Source organism: Oryctolagus cuniculus, chromosome 5 (assembly GCF_051225735.1).
Source record: "Oryctolagus cuniculus isolate XC-2025 breed Fujian yellow rabbit chromosome 5, ASM5122573v1, whole genome shotgun sequence".
Classification (NCBI taxonomy): Eukaryota; Metazoa; Chordata; class Mammalia; order Lagomorpha; family Leporidae; genus Oryctolagus; species Oryctolagus cuniculus.
In genome coordinates this window covers 130,761,922-130,778,695 of record NC_142871.1, presented here as the reverse complement: position 1 = coordinate 130,778,695, position 16,774 = coordinate 130,761,922, and the positions used below count along the sequence as shown (strand labels likewise).

Sequence of the window (16,774 nt, the reverse complement as noted above, 5' to 3'; positions counted from 1 at the left end):
CAGGGGGAAATGACGACAAGAACTTCTGTAGGGTTTTGGAAGCTGTCCTCTATTATTTAAAAAAGTTTCCTATTTGTCTTCTTATAATGGTTAGCACTATGATCCTTAATGCAGAAAAGCAGCTGCAGCATAGTGTTCTAGTGGGCCAGGGCGCTTGCTTTTGAGGAAAGGAAGCTACACAATGGGATAGGTGGTGGTAGTTATAAAGAAAGGTGGGCTGAATCCCTGGAGCCTGAGGAAAAGGAGACCAGAGGCCCATGAGAGGCCTCAGTCAACATGCTGGCTCCCTGTCTCTCTCTCAGCTCCATAGGCCTTTCAGTTAGCTGTTGGAAGTTGAGAGAGGAGCAGTCATGTTTCGAGCTTGGGAGGGCTGGGAAAGGTGGAGATATTCAGAGGAACCGAAATCCGCTGGAGGTACAATCAAGGAAAAGAGGTGTTTTGCAGTACCCAAGATGCATGTGGGCCCACGGAATGGACCGGAACCTGAGACTGTATAGGAAACTGAGGAAGTCCTTCCTCTCTGCCTCTCCTTCCTTCCCTCTGTGCATGACTTTTTTTTTTTTTTTTTTTTTTTTTTGGACAGGCAGAGTGGACAGTGAGAGAGAGAGAGACAGAGAGAAAGGTCTTCCTTTGCTGTTGGTTCACCCTCCAATGGCCACCACGGCCAGCACGCTGCGGCCGGCGCACTGCACTGATCGGATGGCAGGAGCCAGATACTTATCCTGGTCTCCCATGGGGTGCAGGGCCCTAGTACTTGGGCTATCCTCCACTGCACTCCCTGGCCACAGCAGAGAGCTGGCCTGGAAGAGGGGCAACCGGGACAGAATCCGGCGCCCCAACCGGGACTAGAACCCGGTGTGCCGGTGCCGTAAGGCGGAGGATTAGCCTAGTGAGCCACGGTGCCGGCTTGTGCATGACTTTTCATGCTTCCAAGATCCCTGTCAAATCTCATTCTAAAACTCTGAGGAAGGACGTCAGGTGGCCCATAATAGGTCAGAACTGATCTGGGATTATCATCTAGGCCCAGGGTAGAGGGTCAGGTTATGCAAATCTTCCAACATGGTAGGGAGTAGAGTAACAAGAAAACGGGGCTCACTGTTTGATGAACAAAATGATAGATTTCACTTCACTGTGTGGAGTCCCCTAAGAGCAAAATGGGGGCGTGTGTGAGGGCTGCTAAAGGGATGCCCAGAAACAGCATGGTTTGCATGGTACAGATTTAGAACTAATTTCAGAAATTGTCTCCCACAGGCCCCAGGATTCTTCTCATGCACAGCTGAACACACTCTAGGGGGATAGGGATGAAGTCCTCCTCCAGTAACTGTGCAGCTCATCTAATGCAGGTCAACTGCGTTTCAAGGCTCAAGAGCCACATGTGGTTAGCAGCCACTGAACTGAGCAATTTACACACAATGAATGGTTTGAGAATATCAGTTGTCTTCTATTTTCATCTTTTTTGTCTTTATCAGAGCCAATGAAATTAGCCTTATCCATCGAGGCTAAGGCATGGAAGATGTTACTCTGTCGATATTTGAATGAAGAATACAAAAAGAAAATGTCAGACATGATAGCATTTATCAATGAATACTTGAAAAAGCTATCTAGACCTATTCGTGATTTAGATGATGTCAGATTTGCAATGGAAGCCTTATCTTGTATTCGTGATAATGAAATTCAAATGGACATGACTTTGGGACCAATTGAAGTAAGACATGATTTCATTTTCCTTCCTTGAAATGCTGTTATTTTAAATAGAGACTTACTATATAAATGATTCTGTTAACATTTCTTCACCTATTTTATGGCATAGTCTGCCTATTTCTCTTTCCTGATGTTGATGTCTTTGGAAGAATTTTGAAAATGATCAGCAATGAACAATATACAAAGGAATAGTAATGTTTTGATAATGCTATACTGGACTAGACAGTGTTCAGTTTTGATTTCAGCACCAGCATTTTTTGGGAAGGAATGATTACTTCCCTTCTATAACTTCCCAACATTTTAGGCAAGTCCTCCAAATATCTTTGACTCTCCTTTGAAGCCAGCTGTAGGTCTCACTCAATGACCATGGGCGGTATGCCAGTACAGTGCGGGTAAACTGTTGGACCTTAGAGCAACAAAGGATAGTTTCAGGAAAGAGCACTGTATTAGTTTCTTTTTATTTTTTCTATTATTTTATTTATTTGGAAGACAGAGTTAGAGAGAGAGGTAGAGAGAGAGAGGTCTTCTATCCACTGATATTGAGTCAATATCTGGCAGTCAGAATCTAAAGGTGCTTCTTAAATGAGTACATGTTTAATTTTGGAAACCACCCTTCTAGAATATGCCATCTTCTAAAACACAAGAACATATATCTAGAGACATTTAAGTCCTCTGGCAATTGCTTGTCCTTGTGACGTTTCTGAATTCCACCTCTGCTCTGTAGGAAGCCTATGCCATTTTAAATAGATTTGAAGTTGAAGTAACCAAAGAAGAGTCAGAAGCAGTTGATACCTTAAGATATTCTTTCAACAAATTGCAGAGCAAAGCTGTAAGTAGAAGTTTAATTATCCTATTTTTATTACATTGCTATCTCCAGAAAAATGTATTTTCATTCTTTTTTAAGGCTTAGCATGTATTTATTGATAGCAATTTTATTGAGATGTAATCCACATATCATAAAACTTATTATTTTAATAATAAGTCTTTAGAATATTCACAGAGTTGCAGAACTGCCATTATTATCTAATTTTAGAACATTTTCATCACTCCAGAGAAGCCTCAATCCTATTAGCAGTCACTCCCTGCTCTCCCTTTTATCCAAGCCCTGGTGCCACTAATCTATATTCTGTCTCTGGGCTTTTCCTTTCCTGGACATTTAACATAGGAAGAATCATATAATATGTGCTCTTTGTGATTGTTTTCTTTAGCTAGCTGAAATTTTCAAGGTTCATCCATATTGTCTTATGCACCAGTAATTAATTTTCCTAATGTCTAATAATATGTGGTATCTTTTCAGGGGTCATTTTATTCTCCATTTATATATATTCTTTGGAGAACTGTGATAAAGCCATTGTTTGTTTTTAAAATTATGTCATCTGCTGTGAATAAGACCCCAGTGGAAAGAAGGGGCAATCAAAGAAAGAGGTACTTTTCTCTGAAGGGAGGAGAGAACTTAACACTTTGCTTATGGCCTCATCCAAATACTGATGGAGTCTGTGGTCACAAAAGTCTTCCATAGCCTTGGCAGCTCATGGCAAGAGCCTCAAGTGATCACTGACATCATAAATAAGAGTGTCAGTTGTTAAATTAACAACAGAAGTCACTGTGTACTTCTTCCCCATGTAGGATCTCTGTCCTTAATGAGTTGTACTATGAGAATTAACTGCAAAACTTGCTCTCAAAATGTACTTTATATGTGGTGTAAGTGTGTGGGTGCAAACTGTTGAAATCTTTACTTAGCATAGAGTTGGTCCGCTGTATATAAAGTTAAAGTAAAAATGAACCATAATGAAAAATGGGATGGGAGAGGGAGTAGGATGTGGGATGGGAGTTGGGGTGGGAGGGTGGGTATAGGGAAAAGAATCATTATATTCCTAAAGTTGTGCCTATGAAAAATGCATTCATTAAATAAAAGCTTTAAAAATAAAAATAAAATTATGCCATCCATCTTTTTGGAGTTATAATAGTTCTTTATATATTCTATATACAGGTTCCTCATCAGGTATATGATTTGCAAATATTTTTCCTCATTTTGTGAGTTATCTTTTCAGTTTCTTTATGGCATCTTTGAAGCACAAACGTTTTTAATTTTGAATAAGTTTTTGCTTGAGTTTTTGATATTGTATATAGGAAAACCATTGCCCAACCTAGGGTTAGGAAGATTTACTCCTGTTTTCTTAGGATGATTATAGAATTTTAGTCCATACAGTCAGGTCTCTGTTACCTTTTGAGTTAATTTTTGTATGTGGAATAAGTTAAGGGTTCAACTGCATGCAAAAATATATGCATCTCCATTCATCTCAGTATGACATCACTAGTGAATTGTTTCGGCACCTTTGTTGAAAATCAGTTGACCATAAACGTAAGGGTTTATTTCAGACTCTGATTTCTGCTGTTTTGATCTATATTTTTATCTTTATGTTGGTATCACACTGTCTTGATTACTGTAGCTTTGGACTAAACTTTTCAAAGGAGTTGTGATCAAATGCATGTTCGGTAGTCCTACTCTTCTTATCTGAGGTTTCGCTTTCCATGGTTTCAGTTACAGTCCAAAATTATTAGCATTTGAATTAACTCTTTTTTTAAAAGATTTGTTTCTGTATTTGAAAGGCAGAGATAGGGAGAGATCTCACCACTGGTTCACTTCCCAAATGGCCACAACTGGGACTGGGCTAGGCTGAAACCAAGAGCCAGGAGCTTCATCTGGGTCTCCCATGTCTGGGTGGGGGCAAACACTTGGGTCATCTTCTGCTGCTTTTACCAGGGAGCTGGATCAGGAATGGAGTAGCTGGGACTTGAACTGTCACTCATATGGATGCTGGCATTGCAGGTGGTGGCTTAACCTGTTGCACCATAGTGCTGGCCCCAGTATTGAATCTTTTAAGGGAGGGGGACCACAATTGCACAGTTAAAAAAAATTAAAAAGAAAGTAATTCTTTGAAAGGGAGGAAGGGAAGGAAGGAGAGAGTAAGTGCAAGAGCAAGATAGAGTGTGTGCATAAGTGTGTACTCACTTCTGGTTCACTCCTCAAATGTCTGCCGTGGCTGAGACTAGACCTAAGCCAGGGACCAGGTCACCCATGTGGGGGGGCAGGAACCCAACTTGTGCCATCACCCGCTGCCTCCCAGGGTCTACATTGATGGGAAGCTGGAGTCAGAAATTGGAGCTGCAAATTGAACCTAGACACTCTGCCATGGGCTGTGGGCATTTTAATTGGTGTTTTCATTACTAGGCCAAATACCCACCCCCATAATTTTTATTATAATGTATAATTATATATTGTTCTATTTTACTGTTTATTGTTTTCTAGCTCTTACTGTGCTCAACTTATGAATTAAATCTTAGCATAAGTATGTATTATAGGAAGAAACAGTATATGTAGAGTTTGGTACTTTGTGGTTTCAGGTATCCACTGGGGCTCTTGGAACACATCCCCCAAAGATAAGGGGGTACACATGCAACCTGCAGTTTACCATCTTAACCATTTTTAAGTTCAGCAGTGTTAAGTATATTTACATTATTCTGCAGCCAATCCCCAAAACTTTCTTTTTTTAAAAGATTTTATTTATTTATTTGAGAGGTAGAGTTCAGACAGTGAGAGAGACAGAAAGGTCTTCCTTCCATTGGTTCACTTCCCAAATGGCCACAACGGCTGGAGCTGTGCCAATCCAAAGCCAGGAGCCAGGTGCTTCTTCTCCCATGTGGATGCAGGGGCCCAAGCACTTGGGCTATCTTCTACTGCTTTCTCAGGTCACAACAGAGAGCTGGATTGGAAGAGGAGCAACCGGGACTAGAATGGGCACCCATATAGAATGCCGCAGGTGGAGGATTAACCTACTGCACCACAGCGCCAGCCTCCCCAAACCTTTTAATTGTCCATCCTTCCTTTCTTCTTGGATAGTCTAGGCAGAGGTTTGTTTACCTTGTTGGTCTTTTCCAAGAAAAAACTTTTGGTTTGTTGATTTCCTCTATTGTTTTTCTGTTCTCTATACATTTACTCATGCTATAGTTTCCCCTTCCTTCTTCTTTGTGTTTAGCTTGCTCTGCTTTGTCTAGGTTGTTAAGGTAGACATTTAGGTTATTGGTTTGAGATGTCCTTTCTTTTAATGAAGGCATTTGTAACTGTAAATTTCTCTAAGCATTTTGAAGTCTGGCAAACATTTACACACCCCAAGTTAGATAATAAAAGTAGTCTCTAAGGAATAGCCTACATTTAATTTTACTGAATATTGAGTTTGGCTTGAAATTTCTTGTTTATGGAAAGATTTGTCTCTAGTATTGAAGTTAGGCATAGCAGCAAGGATACAGAACTGAAATCGGGATTGTGAATTATGATTGTAGCTCTGCCACCATCAACTGGATGATCTTACAGGAGTTAATAACCTTTGTTTCTCCATTTCTTCCTGTGCTCACTTAGGAAGAGTAGCATTTTTTATACATGATTGTGAGACTCATTTGAAGTAGTGTGTATAAAAGTCTTTGCTTATATTTATGCTTATTTAAATTAATATTCAATATTGATTAATCACTCTGAGAAATGTTTGCTTATTAATTGGGAGTGTCAAGAAGCAAATGGGGAAGTCTCCACTGAGATTTAATGAAAACCAATTTTCCGCTATTGTTCAGTGGGAACAATCTGCTTGGGTTGTTCTGTCCCTTTATCTGTTAGTGTCAAACCCACTGATCATGCTTTAGTGGAGGTGGACTGTTCTGTATCACAACCACTATTTTTTTTTTTTTTTTTGACAGGCAGAGCGGATAGTGAGAGAGAGAGACAGAGAGAAAGGTCTTCCTTTGCTGTTGGTTCACCCTCCAATGGCCGCCGCGGCCAGCGCACCGCGCTGATCCGATGGCAGGAGCCAGGTGCTTCTCCTGGTCTCCCATGCGGGTGCAGGGCCCAAGTACTTGGGCCATCCTCCACTGCACTCCTGGCCACAGCAGAGAGCTGGCCTGGAAGAGGGGCAACTGCGACAGAATCCGGCTCCCCGACCGGGACTAGAACCTGGTGTGCTGGTGCCGCAAAGCGGAGGATTAGCCTAGTGAGCCGCGGCGCTGGCCTCGCAACCACTATTAAACACTGTTCAGGTGGTTCTGACCTCCTTATATGATGCTGTTATCGACAGTAGTTAAGAACAGTGGCCCTGCAACCACACTACTGGGTTCTGAATCCTGACCTTGTCTCATACACTGTTCCAGGGACCTTGGAAGAAGCCTCAGATTTCTCACCTGTGAAATGAGTGTATTATTAGCATCATGTAATTTACCAAATTGGGTTGCTGTGGGGATTAATTGAGACAAACATATGTTGAGACTCTTGGAGTTGTGTTTGGATTGTCCATCTATGTATTTTACTATAAGCAGAAACATCCTTGTTCATATAGGACATCTGTGACATAACAAACTTGCTAGGATAAAATGGTAGTTTTCATTTTTAATATTTTTTTCACTCTTACCTTGACTATTCCTTCTTATTCTAGGTTTCTGTGCAAGATGAACTAGTTCAAGTGCAGCCAAAGTTTAAAAGTGATCTACTTGAGTCTGTGGAAACTTTTCGTGAGGATGTCTCCAACTTTGCAGAAGCATATGAAATGGTAATTTAAGTATTTGCATGATGTGTGTCAAGATGTTCTGTAACACGTTTATATCAAATGTAAATGAAGAACCCTGAGGAAGAGGTACATTGTATGTCAGTGGTTAATCTTTCATATTTGCCGCTATTTAAAATAAAACGGGACAGCTACACCTTTAAGCACATTTTACAGAGAAAAAAATGTGGATTTGACTGTTGAAAGGAGCATCAAGTTTGAGGACTGTGAAAGAAACAAGGAGTCTGGTTTTCTCCTTTGTCATGCCCATAAATATCAGGGTAGAGAAAGTAATATAAGTTGTTGGAAGGCTGCAAGAAACTATAGCATCCTAATACCCATGGAACCATTGTGCGATTCACTAATTCTTAGAGAAAACAAAGGTCACTGACAATAAATGAATCCCATGCTGGCTCAGTCCCACAGACTAATCAGCTTGGCATTCTGACTGGTCATGGTGACCTCCTTGAAGTTGGCCTCAAAAGTTGGATGTGTGTCCCCAAAACATTCCATTTGGGTCACAGTGGATCTGGATTGATAAGATAATTTAATCCACTGGTGCTACTTGTTTTATACAACTTTTTAACATACACTAAACTTATCTCTTCGATTTGATTTGCCCTGTCACCCTATTGTTAAAGTAGACTGTAGACTTGAAGAAGACAAGGACAGTAAGATTCTCAAGTGGCCTTAACTTTACTTGATTTGCAGCCATAAGTGAAACTTAACTGGAGCTATTTCTTATAACTGTCTGTATTAAAAGGAAAGCAGAACTTAAATTTAACCAATCAGAAGTAGTGAACAAAATTATCCTCATATAATTTACAGAATTTCCAGCAGGATAGACCAAAGAAGGCAACTTAACAATTGTAACCAAAGAAATATTTCCCTTGTATTACTTCCACATTCACTCTATAAAAGCCTGCGCCTTACTGTCTTGCATTGGAACCCCTAAGACACTTCTAGATTGCAGCTGTCTATTTCATGAGTGCTCTGCTAAAATCTTTAAAAATTTATTGTGCTTCAGTTTACTTTTTTATTTGAAAGGCACAGACAGAGACAGAGAAAAATCTCCCATCTGCTGGTCCACTCCCTGAATTTCCACAAGAGCAGAAGCTGGACCAGGTCTCAGACAGGAATCAGGAACTCAATCTGGGTGGGTTGGCAAAGATCTAATTACTTGCACCTCCAAGGGTGTGCATTAATAGGAGGCTGGAATTGGGAGCAAAGCAGGGACTCAAATCCAGGTACTCTGATATGGGGTGTAGGTGTCCCCACATGGCATCTTAACAGATATGCCAAAAATCTGCCCCAGTTTATCTTTTAAATACTATTATGCTGGCTTCTTGTCTGTTACTTAGCATATTCATAATAGTCATGATTGTATAGATCATTAATATTAATAACCTTAATATCCTTCATTTTCCCACAGAGTAACGTTAGTTATTTTTCTCTGTCACTATATAGGAGGTTCTGTCATATCTTTGATTATTTGGGGTACCTTTTTTAAAAGATTTATTTATTTAAAAGTCAAAATTACAAAGGGGGAGAGAGAGAGAGAGAGATTGATTTTCCATCCATTGGTTCACTTGCCGAATGGCTGCAATCGCTAGGTCTGGGCCAGGTGGAAGCCAGGAGCCAGGAATTTCTTCCGTCTTTCCCACATGGGTGCAGGGGCCCAAGGACTTGAGCCATCCTCCGCTGCTTTCCCTGGCCATTAGCAGGGAGCTAGACTGGAAGCAGAGCAGCCATAACATGAACCAGAGCCCATATGGGATGCCAGCACGGCAGCCAGTGGCTTAACTCATTGTGCCACAGCACTTGCCTGGGTGCTGTTTTTTTTTTTTTTTTTTTTTTTTTTTTTTTTTTTTTTTTGATAGGCAGAGTGGATAGTGAGCGAGACAGAGAGAAAGGTCTTCCTTTTGCCGTTGGTTCACCCCTCAATGGCTGCCATGGCTGGCGCACTACGGCTGGCGCACTGCGGCCGGCGCACTGCGCTGATCCGATGGCAGGAGCCAGGTGCTTCTCCTGGTCTCCCATGGGGTGCAGGGCCCAAGCACTTGGGCCATCCTCCACTGCCTTCCCGGGCCACAGCAGAGAGCTGGCCTGGAAGAGGGGCAACCGGGAAAGAATCCGGCGCCCCAACTGGGACTAGAACCTGGTGTGCCAGCGCCGCTAGGTGGAGGATTAGCCTATTGAGCCGCGGCGCCAGCCTTTTTTTTTTTTTTTTAAGATTTTATTTATTAGGGCTGGCGCTGTGGCGCAGTGGATTAATGCCTTGGCCTGAAGTGCTGGCATCCCATATGGGCGCTGGTTCGAGACCCGACTGCTCCCCTTCCAATTCTGCTCTCTGCTATGGCCTGGGAAAGCAGTAGAAGATGGCCCAAGTCCTTGGGCCCCTGCACCCACATGGGAGACCCGGAAGAAGCTCCTGGCTCCTGGCTTTGGATTGGCATAGCTCCAGCATTTGCAGCCAATTGGGGAGTGAACCAATGGATGGAAGACCTCTCTCTGCCTATCTTCCTCTCTCTGTGTAACTCTGATTTTCAAATAAATAAATAAATCTTAAAAAAAGTATCACTACTTGGAAATATATTTAAAAAAAGATTTTATTTATTTATCTGAGAGGTAGAGTTAAAGACAGTGAGAGGAACAGACAGGGAGAAAGGTCTTCCGTCTGCTGGTTCACTCCCCAAATGGTTGCAACAGTCATAGTTGTGGCGATTTGAAGTCAGGAGTCAGGAACCTCCCCCAGGTCTCCCACATGGGTGCAGAGGCCCAAGGACCTTGGCCATCCTCCACTGCTTTCTCAGGCCAAAGCAGAGAGCTGGTTCAGAAGAGGAGCAACCGAGACTAGAACCTGCGACCACATGGGATATTGGCACCACAGGTAGAGGATTAACCTACTGTGCCACAGAGCCAGCCCCGCTAGGTGCTGTTTTTCAGATGTTTTTGAAGCTTTGTTCTGGCTCATGGCCATCAGAGACTGTCTTCTGTTTCTTCCAAGTATATAACTTACACGTCTCTCTGTTTCCATACAGTTAGTGAAAGGAGGCTGTCCTTAGAACTCAGTACCAGTTATTTTAACACACAACCACAGTATCATCATTAATAATCATAAGTGAAATTCAACAGAGGCCGTAACGGTAAACAGTTCACGTGGGATGTAATTTTGTTGGCTTTTTATTAGCTGTGACAAAATTCTTAAAAAATGAATGAAAGCTGAGTGATGAAAATGTTCTAAAACTGGTTTGGTCATAGTTATGCAACTCTGAGAATATACTAAAAACCATTGCATTGTACACTTTAAGTGGGTGAATTTTACAGCATATGATTTATAGATCAGTAAGCTTATAAAAAACAAAAGCTTTAAGTATAGAACAGAACCGACCATTTAAATTAAAAGTAATCCTTGTTTGTCCAAAAGGAAATAACAGGTAAATCCAATCAGTTACATGTGATTAAGAATGAAAATAGAGGGACAGGTGTTGTGGTCAGCAGGTTAAGCATCTGCTTGGGATGCCTGCATTGCATCAGAGTGCCTGGTTTGAATCCTCACTCCGCTCCAATCCTGCTTCCTGGAATGTGCACCCTGGCGGGCAGCAGATGATGGCTCAAGTATCTGGGCCCCTGGGCCTCTGCCGTCCACATGGGAGACCTAGGTGGAGTTCCAGGCTCCTGACTTTGGCCTTGCCCAGCCCTGACTGTTGCATGCATCTGAGGGGCAAACCAACACATGGGAGATTCTCATTCTTTCTCTATTTCCCTCTCCCTCTTCCTGTTTCCTTCTCTTTCAAATGAATAAATTTTTTTAAAAGACTGAAAATGGAGATTATATTATTTCTTACAGGAAGGACCCATGGTTCCAAATATACCACCCCAAGAAGCAAGTAACAGGCTGCAGATATTTCAGGTAAAACCACAGTGTGGAAGTTGTACTGACAATGTATTATTTTTAAAATTGATTTTAGGGGGTAATTTATGGTTTGCCTTCTAATAGAAAAGCATATGCAGATTCTAATTGTATTACAGTCTGCTAAGTGAAGCAATGGATTCCTTCTCTATGTCCCTCAAACCATCCCATCTCCTATTCCCTCTCCCATCCCAGTCTTTATTGATTCATTTTTAATTGTCTTTTTATACAGAAGATCAACTCTGTACTGAGTAAAGATTTCAACAGTTTGCACCCACACAGACACACAAAGTATAAAGTACTTTTTGAAGATTAGTTTTACCGTTAATTCTCATAGTACAACACATTAAGGACAGAGGTCTTGCATGTGGAACAAGTGCACAGTGACTCCTTTTGTTGATTTAACAATTGACACTCCTATTTATGACGTCAGTAATCACCCGAGGCTCTTGTCATGAGCTGCCAAGGCTATTGGAAATCTTTTGAGTTCACAAACTCCGACCTTATTTAGACAAAGCCATAAGCAAAGTGGAGGTTCTCTCCTCCCTTCAGAGAAAGGTACCTCCTCTTTTGATGTCCAGCGCTTTCTGCTGGGATCTCACTCACAGAGATCTTTCATTTAGGTCATATTTTGCCACAGTGTCTTGGCTTTCCATGCCTGAGATACTCTCATGGGCTATTTAGCCAGATCCGAATGCCTTAAGGGCTGATTCTGAGGCCAGAGTGCTGTTTAGGGCATTTGTCATTCTATGAGTCTGTGGCGTATTCTGCTTCCCATGTTGGATCATTCTCTCCTTTTTAATTCTATCAATTATTATTAGCAGACACTGGTCTTATTTATGTGATCCCTTTGACACTTATTCCTATCTTTATGATCAGTTATGAACTTAAACTGATTACTTTAACTAGTAAGGTGGCGGCCCAATATAAATTTGATTAACAATGAATTCTTAGTTGTAAGCTGTTAAAATCTGGCAGGGAGACAGTAAGTGAGAGAGGTAATTCCCAAACAGTGTGATGAGTGCTATGTTCTTGGTAGGAAACAGGTGCAAGGGGCTCCCAACTCTGAGGGGGCTGTTGGGGCAGAGAAGTCTTCCTGGAGGAGGAGGCATCTCAGTTGCACCTTGGAGATTAAATAGCCGGGGGAAGCGGGAAGAAAGCGAGTGAGGCAGAATTTGCACTGGTGCAAAGGTCCAGCGGTGAGGAGACAGCAGAGAGGTTTAGGGAGATGTTGACCACAGGAAGCTGAGGTCATATGAAGTGAAACTGTGGGTACAGGAAAAGCACTGCCTTTGGTACAGTCACATTGTCTCTATTTAGGTTTGTGTTTTGAGTAGTGTTAATGTTTGACATTCCAAATATGGGATATCCATATTCCAATTCAAAAGAAAAAATGGAGAGATATGTGCATGTGCATTAAGTTTGCCAACTTGAATTGTTAGAAGTATTTCAAATGGTGGTACAATTAAATCTTTCACTTCATAGACTCATTATTGCCTGCAGAGAAAACAGGATTGAAGGTAGTAGGATTGAATAGTAGGAGTTTGCTCATTTGATCCCTATAGGAGAGATGACCAGTCCAAATTAGTGAAAAGCCCTGAATTAAAGATCTTTAAAATGCAGTTTTATTCTTCTCAGGTGCCTTTATGGGAACTTGAAATTAATGTGTTCTTGAAATGACTTAATTTATTAAACAAATAATTTTGTATTAAATAGATGCTTCGGGAATGCTAGAAAGTTAACCTTCCTAAGTGCCTAACTTTTCCTTTGATAGCTTGATATCAGTATAAATTGCTTTACAAATCATCATTTCATAAATATTACTCAATACACCTCAGACTTTTACCCTGATTATATTACATTCTACTTAATGGAATGCAAATGAGTTATGTTTATCTATAATCTTTGTTATAGGCCAATTTTGATGATCTGTGGAGGAAATTTGTTACATATTCATCTGGTGAACAACTTTTTGGATTACCTGTGACTGACTATGAGATTTTACATAAAACTAGGTGAGTTTATAAATTGTACAAGTATTCATGCAAATAATTACTGTCCAGTAGAAAAATTATGTCACCATCAAATTCTTTGTCATGCATAGCTTGGAACACTCCTAAATACTCTCCTTATGTTTCTGTTTCTGACCTATTGGACACACAGTCTTGAAGTATAAAAGAAATGTTCTAGGAAAGTAGAAAATACACTGCAACAATTCTGAGCACGCATGGTTTATTTTTAGTCTAGGCTTCACTTTTTCTGTTCACCATTATGAACAGTGTCAGTGATTGTGCAAAAGCATTGCCATTTTGGATAACTTGTTTATTTAGAGGAATAACCCTATTCAGCTCCCCTTCCCTTTTCTTTTTTTTCTTTTAAAGATTTTTATTTATTTATTTGACAGAGTCACAGACAGTGAGAAAGAGAAAGAGAAAGGTCTTCCTTCCTTTGGTTCACTCCCCAGATGGCTGCAACAGCTGGAGCTATGCTGATCCGAAGCCAGGAGCCAGGTGCCTCCTCCTGGTCTCCCATGGGGTGCAGGGCCCAAGCACTTGGCCCATCCTCCACTGCCCTCCCGGGCAACAGCAGAGAGCTAGACTGGAAGAGGAGCAACCGAGACTAGAACCCGGCGCCCATATGTGATGCTGGCGCTGCAGACATGGGATTAACCTAGTGCACCACAGCGCCAGCCCCCCCTTTTCTTTTAAAAGATTATTTACTTGGGCCCTGTAAGCCCTGTAAACTACAGCGCTGTGGCGTAGCGGGTAAGGTGGCTGCCTGCAGTGCCAGCATCCCATATGGGCGCTGGTTTGAAAGTGGCTGCTACACTTCCAATCCAGTTCTCTGCTATGGCATGGAAAAGCAGTACAAGATGGCCCAAGTCCTTGGGCCCCTGCACCCACGTGGGAGACCTGGAAGAAGCTCCTGGTTCCTGGCTTCAGATTGGCGCAGCTTTGGCCGTTGTGGCCAATTGAGGAGTGAACCAGTGGATGGAAAACCTCTTTCTCTCTTCCTCTCCTTCTCTCCTATGTAACTCCGACTTTCAAATAAATAAATACATCTTTTAAAAAGGAGATTATTTACTTATTTATTTGAAAGGCAGAGCTACACAGAGAGGAGGAGATCTTCTATCTGAGATCTTCTGTCTGCTGGTCCACTCCCCAGATGTCTGTAACAGTCTGTTCTGGGACAGGACAAAGCCAGGAGTCAAGAGCCCCATCCTGATCTTCCACGAGGGTAACAGGGGCCCAGGCACTTAGGCCATCTTCTGCTGCTTTCCCAGGCACATTAGCAAGAAGTTGGATGGGAAGTGGAACAGCCAGTACTTGAACCAGCACTCAGAAACCATCTGCCAGAAATGCAAGCAATGGCTTAATCAACTCTGTCCCTTCCATTCCAACCGTGCCCCTTCCATTCTTACTGCATTTATGCTAACATGCTCTTCTTCTGTGCATAGACTTAGAATTCATGGAGATTGATGGCCAAAGAACTTAATCAATTTTTAAAAATTTAGGATTTAACAAGTATATTTTAATATAATTTTAATGTAACTTTTCTCGAAAGCAACATTAAGACAGTGATATTAACTTATTAGGGTCTTGGCTTTAGAAAATAACTTTGTTGACTACCTTCAGAGTCACAGTTGACAATTTCATGGCAAACTTGAGATGACATTTTCTGAAGATAGTGCTTCATTATGCTTATTGAGCTTGGATGATTTTTGAAAGAGTCATTCTCCAAAATTAACCCATTAACCAATGTGTTAGAATCGTGGAAGTCTGATGCTCATCCCTAACTTACTGGGCTTAGAATCTCTGAGATTTGGTCATAGGAAATCTGCACTTTTGCAAGCTCTCTGGGTGAGTCCTATGCATACCCACGCTAGGATTCAATGTGTTAATTCTTAGTACAACAGGAAAAATAATCGTTCCCATGTACCATCTGGATCAAGGCACTATTTTTACTTTAATATTTCAAAGTAATTTTAAGAACACTTTACAGAAGTCAGAATGAAAGAATAGTGAAATGCACTTTTATTAGAGAATGTAAGCATAACCTGAGCAGAGTAGATCCAAACTTTGCTCCATAATGTGCTGGCTTGAATATATATGTATATATATGTATATATGTATGTATATGTATATGTATATATGTATACATGCAAAATAGAAATCATCATTTGAATGCCACCAACTCCACATAGCTGTTATACATGAGCTTGGAGCATACATATCATGTAAACACCAGTTTCAGATTTCAAACCTGTCACCAGTGGGTGATTTTTCTAGCACTTGCATTGTCAAAACTCAAGACTGTTAAAACTTGAGCACCCATGATTTTGTTACAGAGAGGACTACCATCTCCTTTGTACTACAAACGTGAAAAAATTTATATTCGAATGATCAAGTCAATGAATTTTTAAAATTTCTACTTAATTTATTATTATTTTTTAAAGATTTTTATTTATTTATTTGAGAGGTAGAGTTACAGACAGTGAGAGGGAGAGAGAGAGAGGTCTTCTATTCCACTGGTTCACTCCCCAGATGGCATCAATGGCCAGAGCTGCGCCTATATGAAGCCAGGAGCTAAGAGCTAAGAGCTTCTTCCGGGTCTCCCACATGGGTGCAGGGGCCCAAGCACTTGGGCCATCTTCTACTGCTTTCCCAGGCCATAGCAGAGAGCTGATGGGAAGAGGAGCAGCCGGGACTAGAACCAGCACCCATATGGCATGCCGGCACTTCAGGCCAGGGCTTTAACCCGCTGCATCACAGCGCCAGTCCCCATTTATTATTTAGAATACACACCTGCTTCACCATTTGTCCATTTGTGAAATCTATCAGATGAAACTTACACAAACATCATAAATAATGACATAATACTGTACTTTTTTTTTCTCACAAAATGGGATGGTCTGGGTGCTTGTTGCACAATGTTGCTTATGAGTCCCTTGCCTCTGTTGCAATCTATTGTTTACTCATAACTCATTGAGTTAAGTAAAATTCACCTAGGTTATTGTAATCTGAAGACTCGGATTGTAATCTACTTTGCTGCTTTCCTTCTCTTTTCTGTTAAGCAATGTATTTCCCAAGTACTGAACTGTTTTAGGAAACAAATGAAAATTCTGAGTTATTAGCTGTGTTAAGTGAAAGTTAAGCAAAAAATCAAAGACTACAAAAATGGTGTCTCCAGATTTTTTTTTTGTATACTTTCTTGAAAGATGATACAATACAAGGGGTACTTTAAAAAAGTTCACGAAGGGGGCTGGTGCGGTGGCACAGTAGGTTAATCCTCCACCTGCGGCGCTGGCATCCCATTTGGCTGCTGGTCCTACTCCTGGCTGCTCCTCTTCCAATCCAGCTTTCTGCTATGGCCTGGGAAAGCAGTGGAAGATGGTCCAAGCATTTGGGCCCCTGCACCGCATGAGAGACCTGGAGGAAGCTCCTGGCTCCTGCCTTAAGATCAACCCAGCTCTTACCATTACAGCCATCTGGGGAGTGAACCAGCGGATGGAAGACCTCTCTCTCTGTCTCTTCCTCCCACTTAACTTTATTTCTCAAATAATTAAATAAAATCT

The 16,774-nt window shown here is 41.4% G+C and overlaps 1 protein-coding gene across 3 annotated transcripts in view; it reads left to right on the top strand.

Annotated features, from left to right (window-relative positions):
* The window catches only part of DNAH8 (dynein axonemal heavy chain 8), a 336,932-nt gene that overhangs the window by 101,778 nt on the left and 218,380 nt on the right, over nt 1–16,774 (top strand). For all 3 annotated transcript variants that reach the window (XM_089333967.1, XM_089333968.1, XM_051854776.3), the window contains 5 exons: nt 1,470–1,705; nt 2,426–2,530; nt 7,179–7,292; nt 11,137–11,199; nt 13,114–13,214. In XM_089333967.1, the coding sequence (XP_089190093.1) occupies nt 1,470–1,705; nt 2,426–2,530; nt 7,179–7,292; nt 11,137–11,199; nt 13,114–13,214 (619 nt within the window). The remainder of the gene's footprint in view (nt 1–1,469; nt 1,706–2,425; nt 2,531–7,178; nt 7,293–11,136; nt 11,200–13,113; nt 13,215–16,774) is intronic.